This window comes from Pelophylax lessonae (assembly GCF_965119305.1).
Source record: "Pelophylax lessonae genome assembly, chromosome: 4".
In the NCBI taxonomy this organism is placed as follows: domain Eukaryota; kingdom Metazoa; phylum Chordata; class Amphibia; order Anura; family Ranidae; genus Pelophylax; species Pelophylax lessonae.
In genome coordinates this window covers 431,214,124-431,231,636 of record NC_138771.1, presented here as the reverse complement: position 1 = coordinate 431,231,636, position 17,513 = coordinate 431,214,124, and the positions used below count along the sequence as shown (strand labels likewise).

Genomic DNA, 17,513 nt, shown 5'->3' with positions numbered 1-17,513 from the left:
TATGACGTGAACCTAACAAATCCAAAGTACCATTTTATAATACTCTGATTTCTATGCAGCATTCTGGTAGTCTGTCTTGCTCTCAACTTAAAGAGAAGTCCATCCCTCCTTGGCAATAAAATATATCCTATCATTTAACATATCCATGTGTGTAACACCTCTGGTAAATTTGTCTCACATAAGACTGTTCAGTAATTGGCGGGGGAGGGGGCAACTTATCTCCAAATCGGGCAGGAAAGGTTTTCCTTGTGAGGTTATTTGAAAGCCACAGGTAACAGTACTGTAACAAAATGTACTGTGGTATGGATTTTCTTTTTATTCAAGGTTTTTAGAATACATAGAAAAGGAAACGTGCTTAAAAAAATTGACGCTAAGCCTATGGGGTCAGCATACATCTTTTTTAGGTCTAAAAGGAACAAACACTAAAACAGTAACAACAAAAACAATATCCAGAAGGTGGGACGTGGTAACCACTGAAATCACTTGAAGTGTAGGCTGGAAGGTATATACTGTTAAAGAGCTGGTACATCAGGTATTCTGTAAAAGCAGTGTCGGCCCGTTGCATCTAAAGACTATCGGAGTTGGTCCATTAAAAGGGCAGGAGGGGAAACAGGCTTAAGGTCCAAGGCAGTGATCCGCAGGCTAACTCTCTGATGCCCCACTCGTATATGATTCAATTCAAGGGCAACAGGTTGTCGTCCTTCTCCTCTGGTCCAGGGGAACTCCCTATCAAGGAGCGAACTCTGCAAGCTAGGTCTGCAATGTAGTCTGTAGAAAGTATAGTTGAACAAGTAGAACCAAGTTTTGTTATAATAATCTTCCTTGTGATTTAAGGAATACAGTATTTCTTCCATGGTACAGATTGTTATTAAAGCGGAGTTCCAGCCATTTCACTCACCTGTCCAACGGTCCAGCGATGCGGCCGCCCGAAGCCTCGATCCTCTCCCTCGGCGCCGGCATCACTGCTGTGGGCACCCGGCTGTGACAGTTTGCGGCTTCACAGCCGGGTACCCACTGCGCATGCGCGAGTCGCGCTGTGCGCCGTGATTGGCCGGCAATCTTCTGGGACCTCTGACGTGTCCCAGAAGATTGCAGGGAGGGAGGGGGAGAGGAGAACTTTCGTTCAGGGCGCCGCAGCGCTCCGAGCGGAAGTGGGAGCGGGTACCTGTCAACACTAGGTACCTGCGCCCCCCCCAAAAAAATGGCATGCCAAATGTGGCATGTCAGGGGGTCAGGACTCCCTAAAGCGGAAGTTCCACTTTTGGGTGGAACTCCGCTTTAATTTTGCAAAGCCAAACATCCATGGGGTTGGTATCGTTTGCTAATTTATTGATCAGATTACAAACCTGTGTCCAAAATTGTTACAGAACCAGACAGGTCCTAAAAAATGTGAAAAGTACTCTTGGCTAAGGCCTTTCCAACACATAGGGAAGATTTGTGGAAAGATATTGTGAAGAGCTGAGGGAACTTTGAACCAATGAGTTAGAATTTTAAACCGTTTCTTAAAGAAACATTGAGATTGAGGCCGTATGAGTGAAGTGGTTAATGCGGTCCTTCTGTTCTAAAAAAAAACTGACCCCCAAAGTCTGATTCCCATTTGGAAATGTTAGATGGATGCTGGTAGTTGGAAGGAAGGGCCAGCACATTATATGCCAAGGAAAGACCGTGTCTAATGGGGGAGATGGAGAGACATAGCTTTTCGAAGCTTGTTAAAGGGGGTAGTTGGAAGGAAGTTTTCCCTAGACTTGAAAGAAAGTGCTATCATTGCAGTGTGCTCCAGAAGGGGACAGGAGACTCAGTCCTATTTTGAAGCTGTGGCAGAGATTTTAAGCCTTTTGCAGTTGGGAAAGCTTCAAGACCGGTTTGGAGGCTGGGAGCAAAGTTGGGATGACCTAACACTGGCATCAGGCGGAAGATGTAGTTTTCTGTTCTATAATTTTAGCTAAAAGCATCCAGGTCCAGGGCGCGTGTATAATGTACGGCTATGATAGCTCAGTGGGTCCAGACAACCCAACCTTCCGCTACAATTGGGTAGGGACAGAAGTGCATGCGATAGCCGGAGGGACTTGTGAGCCCAGATAAATGTAAATTCCCCTGGATTTGCTTAAGGTAAGCTTTGGGAATTCGAACACGCAGTTTGGAGCAAATAAAGTAGGTGTGGAAGGATGTTCGTATTTGTTTTTGGGCGCATAAATAATTTTGACATATTGACTTTAAATGGACTCTAAGGCAGGAATTGAATTGGAAAGCTGGCTACTTGGGAGAACATCACTCACCCGGGAGTTTTCCAAGCGGATCATTATTGTGCTTCAGAGTAAATTTTGAATGATTTTTTTTCTTTTCAATGTAAACTAAATTTGCAATTTTCCTTTTTAAATGAACAGCCCTTTTGCTTTCCATTTTTAGATGGAAGACTTTGATTTCTCAGAGTTTGAGGATGATGGTGAGATATTTGAAGAATCCAATTTTTCTCTGAGTGGCTCCCGCACGTACCCATCACCTTGCCAAGTTGTATACAGTTATAAGGTAGGAGAAGTAAAAGCAGCACTGCCCACAGTAAGCGTCTCCTTTCTCTGCAATTTGGGGTCCTGCTTTAGGCTAATGAGTTGAGGACTGTAATGTGGAAACAAGCCTAAATCAATAGGATTTTGTAGCATCCAGGCAAGTGAAAACAAGGCAGGGTGTACTAAAGCATTTCTGTGGTCTCCCAGCCACTAAATGGCTGTCATAAGATCTACTCTAAGATATGGGACTTGAATCAGATTGGCCATACAACTTCAAACTACACCTTAAGGTGGTATTAAACCCAAAACCAAAAATGTATTCTATTGAAACTTGCCAGTTATTAGATTTGGTGTCTGCATTAGTTTTTTCTTTTTCCTCTAGATTCACCTGATCTGGCAAGTAACACCTCCTGTATTAGGGTTCCTACACTCTAGATGGAGCAACAGCAGCATTCAGTGTTGGGTAGTGTTAGATGTACTAGCAGATTTAAATACACTAACAAATTGAAGCCAAACTCAAGCTCATACTTTTTAAGCAGTTACAGCTAGCAGTTTTTTCCTATTGGGATAAAGGTTTTACATAAATAAAAACATTGCAGGCACTCCTGGCGTTAAATGCTTTTTCTCTATCGCTCATTGACAGACGTAGTCTTCTTGATTCTCAAGAGCTGGGTTATGTTGTCTCCGCAGGAGTAGGACTAGGCAGAATGACAAAACGTTCTGGCTCCACCCTAGGGGCAGTCCCTGAGGGTATATCCTCCCTCTCTCTGCTACAGGGAATCAGTTTTTTTTCTGTCTAGTCAGGAGTAAGGACCTAAGCTCCTTGCTGGGATCTTTTGGTCCTGGCAAGACTTTTTTTCTTTAAGAAAAAGACATTTTTTAGGTAGTTTTCTCCAGTGTTTTTTTCCTGTGAGATCTTCAAGCAAAAATGCCGGACTGGGCGACACTTGTGGTCACCCCAGCCGGCCTACGAGCGCGTGCAGACCATGGCATTGCGCTTGGTCGGCCGCGACATATTCAAGTAAGTATGCGGGGCCGGGCGACGGGCTGGATGTTGAAATCCAGTGGTCACCCCGGTTTCTGCCTAAAAGCGCGTGCAGACCAGTGCGCTGAGTCGGCCGCGACGGAGTCCCAGTAAAGGGACTGACTTTGCGAGTTAAAAGTCTCGCTTGGACGCCAGGTACCAGGAGTCGAGGCGTCCACAAACCCCCACCCCGGTGGAGAGGGTATTGTGAAGAGAGGGTGCCTGTCGGTTCGGTATGGTGAGTAAACGTTCCCTTTTTTCCTCATTATGAGGCAGTATATATTATGGGCCCCTCCATATATGGTCAGTATATATCTGATACTTACAAGTCCCCCTTGTAATACAGCATGTATTTGTGGGAAGTGGACTTGGTTCAAGAGCTAACACTCTACCCAGCAGACTGTAACATTACAGCAGACATAGGAGGTATAATCCTACCTTATGTGCAGTGTATCTCTGTAGATCCATATGTCACCTCTTAGCAGAGTGCAGGTGGATGTGCTGGGAAGACGATATCGGCGGTCCGCCGCCATTTTGCCGTAGACCGTATGCATGTATGTCCTCAGGTCACGCCGGCCGCCATGTTTTTGGAGTCTTATGTCTCTTCTATGGGGGCGGCCATGTTTTGTGAGCCCAGCTTCCTCGTGGAGGGCTGGGAACGCCGGAAGGTGTACACAGGGGGCGGAGCCACGCCTTCTGCCCGGGAAAAAGCAAACAGCTCCTTCCAGTCTGTGTAAGACAGACGCTGGCTGCAGTTTGTTGGAAACTGCATCGGTTGGTGAGCCTTGGGGGTCCCTCTCTCTCTCTCTCTCTGGGATCGAGAAGCAGGTACTCTGAGGGGCGCTATTGCGCTAGGGGGAGACACACAAAAAAAAAAAAAAAAAAGAAAATTTTTTTGTTTTTGCCGGCAAAGGTGTCCTGTATTAACATGGACCCTGCCACTCATGTATCTCCTCCGGATCCCCTCGAAGGTTCTGCGGGATCCTCCAGCACCCCATTGACAATTGAATCATTGTCAGCTATTATGGAAACTTTTGTGTCCCGGGTGGAAGTGGCTTGTCAGGGACAGGGCGCAAGAAAGCGACCCCCGCCTAACCCCTTATTATCTGAAACCTCGGATTCAGACTCTGAGCCTATTTCTGCAGTTGCAGGTACTTCATCTGGTATTGGTGTCTCGGGTCCTGTCTCTTCAGACAGTGAGGAGGATGTTTCGGCATCCGCCATAGCCCGAGAGGAAGCGTTGGTAAACGCACTCATTGTATCTGTTCAAGAGACTTTAAGGTTACAGGGTATTCCATCAGAAATAGCTGAAACTGAGATCCCTTTTGGGACTAAAAAGCGCATCAAAGTGGCAAAGGTTTTTCCATTGCCCAAATGTTTTGGCAATCCAATCGATGAAGAATGGCGTCTGCCAAAACGCACTTTTAATATTTCTAAACGCATTGACAGGCGTTATCCGTTTGAGGAAACCCTTATTAAGAAATGGACAGAACCACCTGTGGTGGATTCACCTATTGCTAGATTGAATAAAGCCACGGTTATTCCTTTAGAAGACGCTCCGTCTTTTAAAGATCCAGTGGATCGCAAGATAGAAGCTATGTCTCGCACCATGTTTTCCTTGATTGGATCAGCTTTCAGGCCAATAATTGCTATTGGTCTGGTTTCGCAGGCTGTAACTGAATGGACCAAGTGGTTACGCCGGGACTTAGAAGAAGTCCCTCAGGCGGTATCAGATTTGTTGGAACAAATGATACAGGGGTTACAGTTTGTATGTGATGCGGCGTTAGACGCCACTCCATTAATTGGCGCGAGCATCAGTCTCAGCAGTGGTTCTCAGGCGTACACTGTGGCTAAAAGGTTGGTTAGCCGACCAAGGTTCCAAAAAAGCATTGGCTAATATCCCCTTTTCAGGAGAGCGTCTATTTGGAGCCAACTTAGATGAGATCATTAAGGATCTCACCGGTGGAAAAAGCACCTTTTTACCGCAAAATTTTAAAGGTAGAGGAACTCGTCAAAGACGAGGGCCTTCTTTTTCTGCTCACAAGAGGTTTTTTCGTCCAGCGGGTGAAAAAACTAAGTCCTCCAAAGCTCCTGCAGGAGGCGTCCGGGGTCGTTGGTCGGGCAAGCAAAGCCCGCCCAGTCCAGACCTGAAGATAAACCATCCAAAGCCTGAAGGTGCGCCCCCACCCATAACTGGGGTGGGGGGACGTCTTCGCCGGTTCCCGGATCCATGGCTTTCCAGAATCCCGGACAAATGGGTTTGCGAAGTCATAAGGTCAGGGTACAAGATCGAGTTTCGATCTCTCCCACCGGCGCGATTCTTCCCTTCCAATATCCGTCTATCCGCAGATCGTTTAGAAGATCTGCGGAGAGCAGTCACAGATTTACTACAACAAGGAGTGGTAGTCCACGTTCCTTGGACAGAACGGTTTCAAGGGTTTTATTCAAACTTGTTTACAATACCCAGGAAAGAGGGCAAAGTGCGTCCAATTCTGGACTTAAGAGCACTCAATTCTTTCGTCAACATAAGAAGATTCAGAATGGAGTCCATTCGCACGGTAGCAGCCTTCCTGCATCCAGGGGATGTCCTAGCGTCCATAGACATCAAGGACGCCTATCTTCACATTCCCATTTTCGCAGGACATCAGCGTTTTCTACGCTTTTCCGTAGAGGAGAACCACTATCAGTTTGTGGCGTCACCTTTCGGTCTCGCCACGGCTCCGCGGGTCTTCACAAAGGTGTTGGCCCCAATGTTGGCACTTCTGCGCCAAAGAGGTATATCGATTCTAGGTTACCTAGACGATCTTCTGCTTCATGCAGAGTCTCCTCAGACCTTGCTACAAAACATAGAAATTACTATGATTTCTTTACAGGAATTCGGGTGGCTGGTGAACCAGCAAAAGTCATTTCTGGTTCCCACCCAGAGGCTCGAATATCTGGGTCTAATTCTAGACACAGTCAGGACGAGAGTTTTCCTTCCGGTAGGGAAACTTCGAAAGATTCAATCAGCAGTCCAGTTGTTACTGTCCAACAGCTGGTCTTCCCTTCGGACGTGCATGAGGGTTCTGGGGTTGATGGTGGCTTCATTCGAAGCAGTCCCATTTGCCCAGTCCCATACCCGAATTCTTCAGCAAGAGATTCTTCTCAGATGGAATCGGAATCCGGAATCCCTGGACAGTCAGATACGATTGAGCAAACAGACCAGAGAGTCTCTGGTTTGGTGGCTTCGGTCTCCAATGCTCAGCCAGGGAAAGTCATTTCTGCCAATATATTGGACGATAGTGACCACGGATGCCAGTCTATCCGGATGGGGAGGAATTCTTGGTCAGTTATCTGTCCAGGGACTTTGGTCCCCGGAAGAATCCAGATTACCGATAAATGTATTGGAACTGAGAGCGATCAGACTTTGTCTGATTCACTGGACCGAGCAGCTCCAGGGCAGCCCGGTTCGGATCCAGTCGGACTATGCCACGGCCGTGGCTTATGTCAATCATCAGGGGGGCACCAAGAGTGTCCGAGCGGCCAAAGAAGTGGCTTGCATTCTTCGCTGGGCGGAACGATTTGTTCCAGCAATCTCTGCGGTGTTCATTCCGGGGGTGGAGAATTGACAGGCAGATTATCTCAGCCGTCAGACCCTGGATCAGGGGGAATGGTCCCTCCATCCAGACGTTTTCCACCAGTTGTGCCTACGGTGGGGCACCCCGGATGTGGATCTGTTGGCATCACGATTCAACAGGAAAGTTCAGAGATTCGCGGCTCGCTCCCGCGATCCTCTAGCAGAAACCGCAGACGCACTGATCGCCCCGTGGGGGCAATACCAGCTAATATATGCCTTCCCTCCTCTCGCGTTACTGCCAAGACTTCTTCGCAGGGTAGAGGAGGAAGGAATCCCAGTAATCCTGGTAGCTCCGGACTGGCCTCGTCGAGCTTGGTACGCCGACATGGTCAGACTGGTGGCGGACGTCCCATGGAGACTTCCTCTCAGGGAGGATCTACTGTCTCAGGGACCGATCTTCCATCCTGCTTTACGATCGCTGGCTTTAACGGCCTGGCTATTGAGACCCAGGTGCTGAAGGACAAAGGTTTGTCAGCTTCAGTTATTCCTACCCTAGTTGAAGCAAGGAAAGCGACTTCCAGAAAGATTTATCATCGCACATGGAAGTCCTACATTGCATGGTGTGAACCTTTGGGGTTCCGTCCTCGATCTTATTCGATTAGTCGAATATTGGCTTTTCTGCAACAAGGGGTTGAGCAGAAACTGGCCTTGAGTACTATCAAGGGTCAGGTCTCAGCATTAGCCATCTTCTTTCAGAAGCCTTTGGCTACTCATTCCTTGGTGCGGAATTTCATCCAGGGGGTGCGACATCTGGCTCCGCCAGTGCACGCGCCGTTACCCCCCTGGGATCTTAATTTAGTGTTGTCGGTTCTTCAGAAACCTCCCTTTGAAGATATTAGGGAGATTCCTCTACCCACGTTGTCCCAGAAGGTGGCCTTCTTGGTGGCTATTACTTCTGCACGCAGGGTGTCAGAACTGGCCACATTATCTTGTCGTTCACCATATCTGGTGGTTCATAGAGATAAGGTGGTTCTTCGTCCGAATCCATCCTTCCTACCAAAAGTGGTTTCAGAATTTCATCTGAATGAAGAAATTGTATTACCTTCCCTGTGTCCTAAGCCCAGTCATCCTCGGGAATTTGCTTTGCACTCCTTGGATGTGGTCCGGGCGATCAGGGTATACTTGAAAACGACAGACTCGTTTCGCAAGACGGATTCACTTTTTGTGATCCCAGATGGACCCAAAAAGGGGTTGCCTGCATCTGCCGCGACCATGTCCAGATGGATCAGACAGACGGTAGTGCAGGCTTATTCTATTAAGGGTCGGGAGCCCCCGTTCCCTGTTAAGGCGCACTCCACTCGGGCACTTAGTGCGTCATGGGCCTTTCGCCATCAGGCGTCAGTGGTCCAGGTGTGCAAGGCGGCTACCTGGTCGTCGGTGCATACCTTCTCTAAACATTATAAAGTTGATGTAATGGCATCGTCTGATGCCTCGTTTGGCCGCAAGGTTTTGCAGGCCGCAATTTGAGGAGACCAGTGGTCTACCTCGAGGGTTTTTTTCCGTTGGAAAATTTTTTCTTTAGCCTCATTCTTTGTTTATAATGAGCCTTTAAAACTTCTAGTTTGGCACCGGTTGGGCCTTCTAGATTGGATTTGATTTTGTCAATCCCACCCCTCATTTGTGGCACTGCTTCTGGATGTCCCAGCTCTTGAGAATCAAGAAGACTACGTCTGTCAATGAGCGATAGAGAAAAATGGATTTTTGTAAGAACTTACCGTAAAATCCTTTTCTCTTAAGCTCATTGACAGACGTAGTACCCGCCCCTCTATCATTGAGTTGGGTTGGGTTAAATTCTCTGTACTGCTTTAAACAGAACTGATTCCCTGTAGCAGAGAGAGGGAGGATATACCCTCAGGGACTGCCCCTAGGGTGGAGCCAGAACGTTTTGTCATTCTGCCTAGTCCTACTCCTGCGGAGACAACATAACCCAGCTCTTGAGAATCAAGAAGACTACGTCTGTCAATGAGCTTAAGAGAAAAGGATTTTACGGTAAGTTCTTACAAAAATCCATTTTTCTCAACCCTCTAACTGCCACATCTGCCTGACAGCATGTTTTGTTGAAAAACAGACTTACTGGCAGGATCTACAGGTGAAATAAAAGCCTTAAAAAACCTAGGCAGCATCCACAGGAATTGGTAAGATGCAATATGTTTGCTTTTGGGTGTAATACCACTTTATAAATGCCACCAAAAAACATATCTCATATGACTTCTGCAAACCATATGAACCCAACAGGTGTTAAAAACCTATTTATGTTTACATTTTCTTGAAATATTATTGTCTAACTTGTTTATACTCTGTATACTTTGCTTTTCAATAAAATTCTTTATGGAAAAAAAAAAACCTTTTTATATACAGTGGGTACGGAAAGTATTCAGACCCCCCTTAAATTTTTCACTCTTTGTTATATTGCAGCCATTTGCTAAAATCATTTAAGTTCATTCTTCTTCCTCATGAATGTACACATAGCACCCCATACTGACAGAAAAACACAGAATTGTTGACATTGTTGCAGATTTATTAAAAAAGAAAAACTGAAATATCACATGGTCCCAAGTATTCAGACCCTTTGCTCAGTATTTAGTAGAAGCCCCCTTTTGATCTAACACAGCCAGGAGTCTTTTTGGGAAAGATGCAACAAGTTTTTCACACCTGGATTTGGGGATCCTCTGCCATTCCTCCTTGCAGATCCTCTCCAGTTCTATTAGGTTGGATGGTAAACATTGGTGGACAGCCATTTTTAGGTCTCTCCAGAGATGCTCAATTGGGTTTAAGTCAGGGCTCTGGCTGGGCCATTCAAGAACAGTCACGGAGTTGTTGTGAAGCCACTCCTTCGTTATTTTAGCTGTGTGCTTAGGGTCATTGTCTTGTTGGAAGGTAAACCTTCGGCCCAGTCTGAGGTCCAGAGCACTCTGGAGAAGGTTTTTGTCCAGGATATCCCTGTACTTGGCCGCATTCATCTTCCCTCGATTGCAACCAGTCGTCCTGTCCCTGCAGCTGAAAAACACCCCCACAGCATGATGCTGCCACCACCATGCTTCACTGTTGGGACTGTATTGGACAGGTGATGAGCAGTGCCTGGTTTTCTCCACACATACCGCTTAGAATTAAGGCCAAAAAGTTCTATTTTGGTCTCATCAGACCAGAGAATCTTATTTCTCACCATCTTGGAGTCCTTCAGGTGTTTTTTAGCAAACTCCATGCGGGCTTTCATGTGTCTTACACTGAGGAGAGGCTTCCGTCGGGCCACTCTGCCATAAAGCCCTGACTGGTGGAGGGCTGCAGTGATGGTTGACTTTCTACAACTTTCTCCCATCTCCTGACTGCATCTCTGGAGCTCAGCCACAGTGATCTTTGGGTTCTTCTTTACCTCTCTCACCAAGGCTCTTCTCCCCCGATAGCTCAGTTTGGCCGGACGGCCAGCTCTAGGAAGGGTTCTGGTCGTCCCAAACGTCTTCCATTTGAGGATTATGGAGGCCACTGTGCCTTAAGTGCAGCAGAAATCTTTTTGTAACCTTGGCCAGATCTGTGCCTTGCCACAATTCTGTCTCTGAGCTCTTCAGGCAGTTCCTTTGACCTCATGATTCTCATTTGCTCTGACATGCATTGTGATCTGGAAGGTCTTATATAGTCAGGTGTGTGGCTTTCCTAATCAAGTCCAATCAGTATAATCAAACACAGCTGGACTCAAATGAAGGTGTGGAACCATCTCAAGGATGATCAGAAGAAATGGAAAGCACCTGAGTTAAATATATGAGTGTCACAGCAAAGGTTCTGAATACTTAGGACCATGTGATATTTCAGTTTTTTCTTTTTTAATAAATCTGCAACAATGTCAACAATTCTGTGTTTTTCTGTCAGTATGGGGTGCTATGTGTACATTCATGAGGAAGAAGAATGAACTTAAATGATTTTAGCAAATGGCTGCAATATAACAAAGAGTGAAAAATCTAAGGGAGTCTGAATACTTTCCGTACCCACTGTATAATTCTTATCTGCTGTTATATTTTTAGCTTTGTCCATTTTCTTTCAAGACACAAGATATCACTTTTTACAATGGGCACAATGTGCATACAGCAAGGGTAGTGGTTAGGGCAGGTTACCTAATGGGTAATTGAAACTTTTGAAAGAAAGGAAGAAAGTTATGTAGTGGGGAGAGGGGGGAGGATCAGTTTTTATTGCGGACTGTGGCCCAATTAGGGAGATTCCCCCCCTCTTTGTCCTGTTTACCATTGATCATTGAAAGTAAAAGAAAATCCCAAATTTTTGGTTGTCCCCAGAAAAGTAATGAGGGGAAAATTTCAACGGGGACACTAGTTCTGGTGACCCGAGGTTCCCCAAAAAATTCTCTTTGCAGGGATTTCCTCTCAATTCCTGTTTGGCTATGGCACAGGAAGTGAAGACAAATCTCCATAATGGGGCAAAAAAAAAAAAAATCTGGCAGTGGTTATTATAACCCTTTCTTACCCTATCCAAAATGAATAAACATTTTTTGCCTATACTACTTTAACCCATTTAGGGCTAAAGTATGTACATGGGTACTGAGCTAATGTCTGGTATCCCTTTTTTATTCCTGAGATCTGGGGTTCTTCTCCCTATTTTTTGCAGAATATGAGGTTGATTTACTAAAGGCAAATAGACTGCAATTTTGCAAGTGCAGTTACACTCTGCAAGTTCAGTTGCTCCAGAGCTTAGTAAATGAGGGAGAGCTCTGCTGTCTTCCATCACCCAATCATGTGCAAGCAGAAATGCTTTTTTTTTTTCTTGCATGTGATTGAGTATTTAAAGAGAGAAGCTTTACCTCATTTACTAAGCTCTGGAGCAACTGCACTTGCAAAAGTACAGTCTATTTGCCTTTAGCAAATCAACCCCTGTGCTTCAGGTCAAACCTTTGTGCCGGCTGATATGTATTTGCACTAATCTAACACCTGCGTGCAATAGATCAGCTCCCGTTGAGTAAAAGGACGCTATACTCACAAGGGACATAAGGTCTGCCATTTTCAGGTAAGTCTAATCTTTGAATATATTTCCTGGCTACAGTTTGTAGACTGCAGTAGCAAATCTTCATGTTTGTCTTTAGTTTGTAATATTTTCCTTTGTATTCTATGCTGACAGGCTACCCAGCCAGATGAACTGTCCATCACACAGGGTGAGGTGCTGGAGGTAATTGAAGATGGAGATGTGGAAGAATGGGTAAAGGTCAGTTTGGAAACCGGTTCCTATTTCTTTATCCTTCCCTGTTTGTGTTTTTTTTTTTTTTTTTCTACCTCTATAACAACGCCTTCACTCTTCTCTTCCATCTTTTCCTTGTTTTTTTTTTATCATGTAGTAGCCAGCAATAAAAGTTGGAAATGATTACTGTACCATAGAAGTGTGACAGCTAAAGGAGAATAGGTCTCCATGACATGCCGAAGTAACTTTGTTTATGCAGACTTTGCTTCTGCTGCTTTTAATGCAATTCACTGTAGGATCACGCACAAGTGATTATTGCAGTAATAAATGAACTTCACAAATGGGTCTTGCAATGTAGCAGTTCATAACTATCCTGACTCTTGTTGTTTGTTTTAAAACAGGGGTCTTCAAACTATGGCCCTCCAGCTGTTCAGGAACTACAATTCCCATCATGCCTAGTCATGTCTGTGAATGTCAGTTTTACAGTGCCCCATGGGATGTGTAGTTCTGCAACAGCTGAAGGGCCATAGTTTGAGGATCCCTGTTTTAAAACATTTAATTAGTGCTGATTTCTATTGTAGCAAAATCTTTACTAATTTAGTTGTCTCACCAAATATTTGCCATTACTAGTATTTCTTGCTGGAGCAAAGGGGGATTTTTGTTCGCTGGCTGATCCACTACTTTGCAGAGAGTTTGTAAAACTTATGCTACTATAAATCCTTTAACAATTGAAGCACTTAAAATGTTTAGGTTTGCATAAAAATGATTAGATCTATAACTTTTGGTACTTTGGTCTGATCAAGCTTGTACATCTAATTACTCAATAATGGTTGTCAGTGCTCTTTTCTACAAACTGTAGACAGCCAAGTATACATTGGTTTTTGCTAGGATGGAGATTTTTCTTTTTACTAACTACCTCTATAGAGATTGGAAGTACCCTTATAACTTGTGGGTTCCGCTGTAGCGCTTAATGACTTTCTATCCATTTTGTGAAGATTCTCCTAAAAAATGGAAACTTGAATGGAAATATTTTCCCTAACAAACTTTATTAGTGTGTTTTTTTCTGTCGGGAAAGACCATTAATACCAAAATCTATTTTGTTTAAAGCTAACAAAATGTTGAAATACTTTGGAACAACTTTCATAACATTGCATCGAATGTACAGACAAGATTTTTGTACAAACATTCTTTTGACAATCTACTATGGCCACTTTTACAAGGCAACTATCATTCTGGTCGAAGAAGCACCTGCTTTTAATGACCCTATCGATAAATGGTTGGAAACCCTTTCTAGAGCTCTGTTCTTGCTGGCATCCGATTCTGGCTATGACTTTACTGTCAAACTACTGTATATCACTTGTTAAAATCCCTTAAAAGGATCTAACTACTGCTGCAGGTGATCCTCTGCTTGTTTAACTCATAGAGCAGATGACTGTCAAATATCAGCAAAGAATTGAGGCTTTCAGCAAACCATCACAGCTCTCGCTTTTTTTCTCTGGTCATATGCTTTGGACACACTTTGGAAATATCATTAGGGATACTACTGGTGGCAAGAACACCCGTCTTTGCTATTGGAAGAATCCGAAGGAGCAGGCAGCAAACTAATTTCCCTTAGCATCAAAAAGCACCCCTTTTCTCCACTCCCTTGATCCCAGTGTCAAGGCCCCTTATGGTTTGCTGTCCACCTGCAAAATGTGGCACTCAAAGGGTGCCAAATATTTGAATAAGACTTTCTCCACATGAAAATGTGCCCCCATTGTCCAGAGTAATGGAACGTTTGTTGACCTTTATGGACGCCTGGACAGCTTGCATATCAGATGCCTGAGGAAGAAAGTGGTGTTCAGAGTTACTAACTCAAGTTTCATTTCCCCCTCATTTTTTTTTTCTCACCTCTAACCTTGTGTCTGCACAGACTAGCAGATATCATCAGACCCTTTTGGTTCTTCTAGCTCAAGCTGTCATTTGCCCCATTTCTGTGGTGGATTGGGTCTGGGGGTTTTGCCACAATCTGTTCATTGTTCCCAAGCTCTAACAGGGCAGTTGCCCCATCCTGGGGTTCAAGGCACTGAATGTTTACATCAGGCCCAAAATATTCAGATGGAATTCACCAGTTCAGTTAGCCCTTCCCACCGCCAGGAAGATGTTTAGTTACATGTGTCCATCTTTCCAGTGCATCTGTGACTTCCACTCTATTCTGGGAGTCCCTCTACACTACCAGTTTGTGGCCTTGCTCTTTGACCTCTTCTCAACACCCTGAGTGTTCACCACAGTGCTAGCCCCAGAGTTAACCCTGTTGTGTTCTTATGGCATCCCCATTGTTGAGATACCTAGATTACCTCCTGTTGCTGGAACAGTCAGCAAGTGCTTGATTAGTCAATATACTGTATCACTGTTCAGATGTTAGAGGCTCGAGTGAATCCTGTTTGGATGGAACAGACTCGTTTAGCATAACTGAGCCTGGTCATGGAGTGGTTCTTTCCCCCAAAGAAACCTTAGATTCTTAGACTTTAGGTTCAAACTTAGCCCAGAAGCTGCCCAGCTCTCTGCTATTGCATGCCCAATTTCAATCCAGACATCTGCAATGCAACATTCTGTCATTGTGTGACAAATCAGTCTATCCCTAGACAGGCCAATATGGTTGACAAGGACCAGCGTATCCCTGGCTTGGTGTTTTCAGGAATACAGGTCGGGAGTTTGTAGTCTTTCCGATCTTTTGAAACATTTGCATGATGGATGCCAATCTATCAGCATGGGAAGAAGTCCTTGGCACCCTGTGGGTGCAGAGAACTTGGTTGTCTGGGGAATTTAATCTCCAAACATCCTGGAAAGGTTATTTGCCTGTCCCTTAAGTGTTGAACTAGGCTGTTGGAGGGACATCTGCTCAGGATTCAGTCAGTGAGGAATTGGATGTTTTTGCTGTGGCAAAAGGTAGAGCACCCTTTGTCCTGGGCAGAACTGCATGTTTCATCCTTATTAGCCATGTACATTCAAGACATGGAGAATTGGCTGGGAGATTTTTTTCAGCTGACAGTGACTTGACCCGGGAGAGTAGACCTTACACCCAGAGGTATTCAAGGTCCTGTTTCTCAGGTAAGGAACATACAATGTGGAACTATTGGCCTCCATGTTCAAAAAACTGAACAGGTTTCTGTCCAGGTGCAAATATCGCCTGGAAGAGGCAGCAAATGCTCTGGGGACTCTATGGTGTTAGTATACTAGTATACTATAACCTGTCATTCTCTCCTGAAACCACTCCCATCTGCTTTGCAGGATTAAGATGGAAAGCATTCCGGTGATGTTTAAGATTGGCCTAGGTAGATGTGATATGGCAACCTGGTAGGACTACATTTAGATGAGCTTTAGGCTCTGCAGGACTGTCCTGATCTGCTTTTCCAGTGATCGATTTATCACCCGGCGTCTCGGCTGCTGGCTCAAATAGCATAGCAGTTGAAGCCCTGGCTCTAAGGTACAAGGGAATATGTCTGATTCCCACAATTATCAAGGCCCTACAAGGTCTATCAGACATGGATGGCTTACTTCACTCGGTTTGAGGTGCTTTCATCCCAGGAGCTCACTTGTGGGAGGATTCCAGCTTACTTAGCTGGGTTTGGACAAGCGTCTGGGTCTCGGCATGATCAATGGTCAAGTTTCCACCATTTCCATTCTGTCTGCCTCACTTTGATTAAAACCTTTGTACATGGGGTAACCATGTGAATCAAGCCACTGTTTCTCACGTAAGGCTGCCACCTAGTCTTCTGGCAACCATTTCTTTAATATCAACCAGTTGGATGTTTCAGCCTAATCCGATGTCAGCTTTGGGCACAATGTCCTTCAGGTGGCTCTTTGAGCCAAAGACAGTCCCCTGTTCCTTTTTACATTGGGCCTGTTTGCAGAGAGTCCCACCCTTGTGTTTATTATCATGCTCTTGGTAATGCTTTGCTACAAAACTGAAGCTTCCTGGTAGTAGAAAAGGTTCTCTGGACTAGCCTGCAGGTATTGCCAGTGTACAGACCCTCTGTAGTTGGCAGGGATTTCCACTCAATAGCATATCCAAATGTAATGCAAGTCGTATAGTAAAGGGAACTTAGTCTTTTTTTTTTTTTTCCAATAGATGTTTTTTTTTTTTCTTACCCTCGGGTGGCTTGGTGGTGCGTAAGCGGGTGTTGGGAGCAATATGGTCATTAGTCTACCATCTTTCCCACCCTGTAATAAGTTGCTCACCAATTTATCAACGGCTCCCCCTTATCTCACTTCAGAATTGAAAATTGACTACTGTTCACTGACATTTGAGACTGAGCCCTCATAGGAGTTTAATTGGGCCTCTCAGTCACTGCCTATCCCTGTGACTGCAACCACTGCATGGTGTGTAGAGTTTTAAAAAGAAAACTAAGGCTGATTTGGTTGCAGTAGTAACATCATTTTAATAGTCCTGCTCTCTGAAGACCCAGTCAGTGTTTTATAGGCATTTGAGCCACAGTCTTAAGCTGAGAAGAATACAAAGTACAGATGAAAGTACAGGAAAGTGTTAGTCTTCTGTGCTCTAATAAGATATTCAAGCAGCAATATATAATATTCTCCATTTGTGCTACAGGCCCGGAATCAGAGTGGACAGGTTGGCTATGTTCCAGAAAAGTACATTACCTTCATTAAACAGAGTGCCCCACATTCCACGGATTCTGGTCATGACAGGGGACTGTCTACAGAAAAATCATTCTCTGCAATAGCCAGACTGGAATGGTCAGATGCAGGAGGTACATTACAATTCATATTGTCAGAATGTTTTTTCTATCAAATCTTTAACCTAAAAATTATGTAACGCTACCCCCGCAGGAGCCGCTTGGATATTGGTTTGCCCGGGCCTCCCACTGAATACTCCACAGCCAGGTGAACAAAGTCTTCTGCTCGTTATCTTCAATGACCAGTCCAGGGGATTTGTTTTTGTATTTTTTTTTTTTTTGGAGAACTTGTATAGGAGGAGGGGATTAGTTGGATACTCCAAATTTAACTATTCACAGGTGAGGACAACTCTCTCAATAGATCTGTATAGCAGATCTGCAGGACCATACAGCGCCTGTATGGGATGAACAAGTCCCTTTGTAGCTGAAGGAACTCTGTGAATTTTGCCTCTTCAAGACACTAGCCAGTGTCTCCTTTAGCTTGCACCCAGTACCTCACTTCTAGCACCCAGAGAGGGATC

The 17,513-nt window shown here is 44.9% G+C and overlaps 1 protein-coding gene across 2 annotated transcripts in view; it reads left to right on the top strand.

The window, feature by feature from the left end:
- The window catches only part of FCHSD1 (FCH and double SH3 domains 1), a 196,590-nt gene that overhangs the window by 163,239 nt on the left and 15,838 nt on the right, over window positions 1–17,513 (top strand). For both annotated transcript variants that reach the window (XM_082252779.1, XM_082252778.1), the window contains 3 exons: window positions 2,407–2,526; window positions 12,260–12,343; window positions 16,908–17,067. In XM_082252779.1, the coding sequence (XP_082108905.1) occupies window positions 2,407–2,526; window positions 12,260–12,343; window positions 16,908–17,067 (364 nt within the window). The remainder of the gene's footprint in view (window positions 1–2,406; window positions 2,527–12,259; window positions 12,344–16,907; window positions 17,068–17,513) is intronic.